The following is a 6,615-nucleotide window of genomic DNA, read 5'->3' on the forward strand; positions in this document are numbered from 1 at the left end:
CTTCAAGGTTTTGGTGTGTAGAGAAATGTATTTGTGAATTGGTTTTGGTGTGTGTTGGCTTTTCTTGGGAATTTGGATGGTTGGAAGCTTTGGAGTTTCAAAGCTTCAAGGATTTGGGGAATTCTCTTCCAATTTGGGAGTAGAGAAATGTATTTGTGAATTGGTTGATGCTTGATACCTTGATGGAGAAGCCTATTTATAGGCTTTGAGAATGAATCACCACCACAAAATATTTTTTTCCTTTCCAAGCACCATTGCCTAATTTTCCCACTTAATGCAATATTGAAATTGAAGTGGTGTAACTTATGGCCTAATTTCCCACTTAATACCATTTTAAACTTGAAGTGGTCTAATCTTATGGCCTAATTTCCCACTTAATGCAATATTGAAATTGAAGTGGTGTAACTTATGGCCTAATTTCCCACTTAATACCATTTTAAACTTGAAGTGGTTTAACTTATGGCCTAATTTCCCACTTAACACCATTTTAAACTTGAAATGTGTATGCTTTGTCATTGCCCAAATGAGAAAAACTTGCTTTGATCCGTAATGGATTGAAGTGTGCTTGCCTTGTCATTGCCCAACATGAGAAGAAAAACTTGTTTTGATCCTCAATGGATTGAAATGTACTTGCCTTGTCATTGCCCAAAATGAGAAGAAAAACTTGTTTAATCCTTCAAGGGTATTTCTTCCTATTTTGTTGAGTCACACGCCATGTGTACAATTTGTACAACACGTGGCGTATGCCATGTATGCCTTGACACGTCAAAACTTTAATGCATTGGTGAACATTTGTTTTACTGAAATTTCGATGTCTACAATGATATCTCAATTATAACTGAATTATAGTTATGATACCTCAACTAATAATTCATTAGGTTTGGTAGTGTTGGTCCTTCCGTGATAACAATGTTAAGTTTTCCGTCAATATGTTGACGTGGTGATCACATGGAACCCATGATTAATATAATAGTTAATGAAAATTTTAAAAACTTGAAAAGAAAAGAGCTTTCTTCTATCTGCTTCACCGGCAACAATGCCAACAACACAAAACTTTGTACCTAATTCTCTCTTCAAAATCCAATAAGAACTTTAACTGCAAAACTCATCGCAAGCATCATACCCACCCACTTCATTTGACGCGTAATTGGTTACGGAATGCGGCTGGAATGTCGGGGGGTGAGGCTATGATGGCGAGGGATCGGTTGTGCATGCGGTTGGGAGAGATAAAAGAGTGAGTTTCGAACGGGGGAGGATGGAGGTAAGGTGTGAGGTATGGCGGAACAACACCTCTCTCTCTCTCTCTCCTCGAACATTTCTCCTTTTTAAAATTGAATAATAATATTTAATTATTTAATCATGCCACGTAAACACATTGACGGAAAATCTAAAGGAATTAACACAGAGGGACCAATGCTACACATTCTGTCAAATTCAATGACCAAATCTAATAGATTTGTAGTTGAACGATCATAACTACAATTTAGTCATAATTCAGGACTATAGCTACATTTTACTCTAATTTATTTATTTGTCGTAGCTCACATCCAAAGAAATGACGATAATTACAACTAATTCAATTGTGTTGTTATTTGTATGTGATTGAAGCCCAACGCCTTTCTTCATCATACTTGCTCCTCTCCTTTAGTCATGATTTTATGAAAAGTATTCTCGCTAATCTTGTACAACCACTCTCCTCCACAACCTCCAGACAGCCCAACCCAATTCCCAACTGGAATTTCATCCCCAAACGATAAAATGGTGACTGAAAGTGAAAGAACGATCAGTCGAGGGGAGAGACGGTGGTGTAAAGGACGTGGAAAAGGAACCACGTGGCAACTTTTAATTGGGTGTTCTAACAGCTTTGTTAATACAACAATTCCAACTAGGATGAAATTACTGTATTGCCCTTACTCTTCGGCAAACTTAACACACCTATTTGACATAAGTGAAGCAAAAATCGAGTTTCCAAGTAAGGGTGCAACTTGGGCCGGTTAGATAGTCAACCAACTCTAACCCAATTATTGTTATTCGGGTTTGGGTTCATGTGAGTTTAGTCAATTTGGATTTTGATGGGTTTGGACTTGTTCAAGTTGAATTTGAACCATACAACATCATATTAGTTAAAATTTTATTTACACATCACCATCCACACAAAATTAAAGCAAATAACTTGAAGACTATTTCTAATGTTTCAACATGCAAACTTGAAAATAAATTACAAGACTTATATCAAAGCTTAAACCAAAAGAAATGTAAAAGTAACACTACCATTCATTATCTATATGAAAACCGCCAATGAACTTCAAGTATAGTCATTCCAAAACTTACACATAACTCATATAATATGAAGTGTAATGCGTAATATGTGCATGAGCAAATTCGGCCTCAAAATCATGTTGGGTGTGAGTTGACATGGACAAGCAAAGCATCAACACAACCTAACCCAATAATGATCGGGTTGATTGGATTTGGGCGGATTTTTTCTTCATTCTAACCTCCTTGACTGGATTTGAAATTGGGTAGAGCATGAGAGAGTTTTGGTTGACCCAACCCAAGTTGCCCCCTAAGTTTTAGGGTATAAATTGGCGATACCTTTTTTTTTTTTTTTCTTTTTTTGAACAAAGGATAGTATCTCCACTAAAGGGGTGAGGGAGTGGGTTAAGCCTTACAATGGACCTGCCATAATAATGTGGTTCAACTTCGTCTTTGGCGAGAATTGAAGCTAAGACCACTCACTTACAAGTAAAGAGGAACACCACTAGACTATAATACTAAGTGGTAAGTGGCGATACTTTTGTTTCAAGGAGAAAATGGAATTAAGTTCAAGTTTCATGGGGTATAGCAAAAAACAAGCCTTAAATTTGTTGGAAGTTAAATGAACTTATATTTGTTGATTATTCTTTTATTGTTGATTATTCTTTTATTGTTTCATTACCAACAAAGGAATACTGCTAACTTTTTCATTTGGACCTACTCGTGCAACTTTTATTCTCTTTTATCATTATCTATTGTTGCACGGTGATCCGAACTATTTAAATACTTGGTCACCCTTTAAAGATCATATATGAAACAAATTAAATAGAATCAGAAGGGTTTTAGTAATCGAATAATTATCCAATAAATTAGCAAATTATGTCTTTTAATTAAACACTGAAATTACAACAATATTAATCAGATGATTTTAATAATATTTGAATTGGTTCATTTCATACAAAATTACTCTTTAAAAGGTTTAGAGATAGACAAGTCAAATCTTCAATTGAATAGATCGTCAAAATAAATGAAAAATTAAAGAAGATCCAAATAAAAAGATTGCTAGCATACTGCTTATTAATTTGCATTTGGTTTATTGTATTTTTGTTCATTAAAATATTGCAACATATTTTCAAGCCCAATGAATACAACATGGACCAACACATATCCCCAAAACAAAACACACAGAGATCCAACGGGCACAGTCGGCTTTGTTCCAGCCATTCTTTTTAATTGTTTGTGGTAAATGATAATTTGGGGAAGCAACCTAATTGGAATATTTTGGTAGAACATTTGAACCTAATCTCTACTTTTCTTACATGACAAATAAATTCCTCCTATTAGCCTTTAAACATGAGCCTCTATTTTGACAAAGTTATATATTCCTATTCTCCCATGAATGCGAGGAAGTTTGTTTCTTTAACCGAACAACCTCCCCCACCAAGTAATCCTTTGAATTTGTCTTCCTAATAATTCCTCAAGGCATCCCTTTATTAAAGTTTGAGAACCAATAGGACGACGAAAAATCGAAGCGAGGAACATATAATCACGCCGAAAAACTCTAATTAAGTTAAAAGTTAAGAATATTCCGCAAACATTATGAGGGTTAGCCCAAATGATGAAGGTTGGTGAGAAACGCGTTAGGATTAAGTTAGGTCAAAAGTTCAATTCTCTTCCATTATAACAGAAGAAAAATATGAGCATGGCTCGAAACTAGGTAATAATGCATAAATTTACATTATTGACAGAGAATATATATAATCTTCCATGGTTTCAATTACTGTCTCACACTTTACTGGAACAATAGATTATTGTCGCGTATCAACTATATAAAAATATATATGTTCCCCAAGAGAAGATGAGTGTATTCGCTCAGTGAGATGATACCTTGAAAGTGAATGATTTGTTAAACCATGCCTTCCAGCTACTCATCGTTCCCTTTGGAGCTGTTATCTCCGACTTTCTTTCAGCAATATTATTCTGCACTTGCTTCTGCGTCTTGGACAGCACAAAGTTCCTTCCCCCACGAGATCCTATAGTTTCCCACGGACTTAAAGCTACAAAGTAAATCTACTTAGCTCCAATTTATAACAAAAAAATACAAAGCTACTTACGTGATAGGAACCATTTCATTATTTCTCTAAATGCATGAAACCGCTGTTTATTACGTGCATAACCCTAATTAAACTGCAGTTTCATGCATTTACCTCCAACGACAAAACCACTTTCATATTGATTACAATGAAATAAAATAACTAGAAATGGGAATGCTAATTAGCTATGCTGCTGCAGCACCAAGAAATCGAAATGGACATATCAACATAAATCAGAGGAATTAGAACTCATCATCATGAAGACAAACGTCCAAATTAAAACTTGAAAATGAAAAGCTTGTTGGCAGTTTGATTTGATATGTGTTTCTGAGAGCATACCGTCAGATCCTGCATTAGCACAGTGTAGAAGGAAATCCTTGACATCTGAACCAAGAACAGGTAGCCGGCCTTCGCGGGCGTAGGATTTAAGAGCAGTGTCGATGACTCGAGCTACAAGATCATCCTCGTTCACTACAAACCTTATGGGTCCTGCGCTTCCAAGAACATTAACTGTGATCAAAAACCTGTTCGTCTTCACAATATGAGCAGCATCAGTACTGGTCTTCTTATGCTTCTGTAAATTAATTCTCTCCAAAACCTTCCTCTTAAGCATTCTTTCTTACTCTTTTTTCGCCTTTTCTTTTTTTGCTCTACGAGTATTTTAGACAAATCCAAGTAACAAACAAACAACACTAAACATGAAACACGAAAAATGAATCTTGAGAGGAAGAAAGAGATTTGGCGTTCAGGGGTCAAGGCCAAGGCAACGGTAGTACCAAGCTTGTTTGCAAGAACCAAAGGAGGAGGAGGAGGACAGCGCGCGAAGGGCACGCGCAGAAGTCCTTTGAGAAAGGAAAGGAAGGAAGTACATGAAGAAACCAGAAGTCTCCACGATTCAAGACTCAAAGATTACAAGAAGAGGAAAGAAATTTAAGGTGTTGTCTAGAAAGAAGAATATCTTCATGAAAAGCTAGCTTCGTACAAAATATTTGCCTACAACTTTCCGGTTATGACCTTAAACCAGTGTACAAAAAAGGAAGCAGATCAGCTACTCGGATTTATACGGATGCGACGCGTGGTGTTGATTAGTAACATTAATTGACTGTGTTATGTATATATATAAAGCCAATTGCCAATGAATAGTGTTTTTTAGTGCACAAGCTTCACTAAAAATTATTGGACAAAAATTCCCCTCAAATAAAAAACTTGTAAAGCAATCCAAAACAACGCATCAAATGTGACAAGGGTATTTTCGTCATTTAAATAGTTTTTTAATAATTAATTTTTTTTACAGTTTTTTTCATTTTAAATAATTAGTAACTCACAATAGGTTAGCAATAACGTGATTCAATCAATTGTTCATTAAATATTATTTTTTCTATTTTTAAACACGCTTAAAACATCTTAAGAGACGTGTAATGCCGGTTATAAAAAAGTCTTTTGCATGCGGATAATAATGTGATTAAATTAATTGTCAAATGATTGTTTTTTTTTTCTTCAACAAACTATATTATTTACACTAAGGGGGAGGGGGTGAGCTTAGCCTCATCATGTGTTAGCAATAATGTGATTCAATCAATTGTTTATTAAATATTATTTTCTCTATTCTTAATAAGAATTCAGGACAAGGATTCTCTCCCCTCCTCTTTCCACCCCTTTCTATCCCCTCCTCTCACATTCTCTATTTTGTGTTTCTCTTTCTATAAAAAATTAATATAAGATGTTGATGTGGCTTAACCGTGACCATTCAAATAGGAGGGAAGGGAAAAAAAGAGAGGAGAGAATCCTACTCCATGAATTCAATAGAGATATATTCTATTATGTGAATTCATCTGCTTTAATTGATTTATGAGATGTTTCTTTTAGCATAATCTAAGATTATTCATTTAATTCAAATATTTGACTTTTTTTTATTTTTTATTTTTTTGTCAATTTACGCATATAAATACATTTAAAACGTGTAAGTCGCGTGTAGCACTCCGTGATTCAAAAAATGCCTTCTGCATGCACGTGCACGAAGGCTAGTAGACATAATATTGTGACAAACAAAGAGAAAACCATATCAACACCAACTTTAAATAATTTTAAGATGTTATAGCAATCGATAATAAAACTCAGTCACTGAGCCAATGTGACATTTTTTTTGTACCTCACAGATTATAGACTTGTTTGGAAGTGTTTGTAAAATGACTGAAAGAGCTTTTGATGAAAATATTTTTGAAACCAATTCTTAATAAAAAGCCCAATTCAATCTTAGAAAAACGCT

At 34.8% G+C, this 6,615-nt stretch overlaps 1 protein-coding gene across 1 annotated transcript; it reads right to left on the reverse strand.

The window, feature by feature from the left end:
* Positions 1–3,974: 3,974 nt before the first annotated feature.
* Positions 3,975–5,319, reverse strand: LOC137749238 (uncharacterized protein At4g22758). The gene is made up of 2 exons (XM_068489343.2): positions 4,689–5,319; positions 3,975–4,313 (listed from the first exon to the last, which is right to left on the reverse strand). Exons 1-2 carry the CDS (start codon positions 4,960–4,962, stop codon positions 4,129–4,131), a joined length of 459 nt encoding a protein of 152 aa, XP_068345444.2. The 5' UTR covers positions 4,963–5,319; the 3' UTR covers positions 3,975–4,128.
* Positions 5,320–6,615: the final 1,296 nt, after the last annotated feature.

Source organism: Pyrus communis, chromosome 17 (genome assembly GCF_041283825.1).
Source record: "Pyrus communis isolate YQ-2024b chromosome 17, ASM4128382v1, whole genome shotgun sequence".
Taxonomy (NCBI): Eukaryota; Viridiplantae; Streptophyta; class Magnoliopsida; order Rosales; family Rosaceae; genus Pyrus; species Pyrus communis.

Excerpts from the sequence above, each read along its gene's own strand:
- LOC137749238 (XM_068489343.2), bottom strand. The coding sequence starts at position 4,962 with ATGCTTAAGAGGAAGGTTTTGGAGAGAATTAATTTACAGAAGCATAAG. Across the intron at positions 4,314-4,688 it reads TGCTAATGCAGGATCTGACG|CTTTAAGTCCGTGGGAAACT; the intron begins GTATGCTCTCAG and ends TTTACTTTGTAG.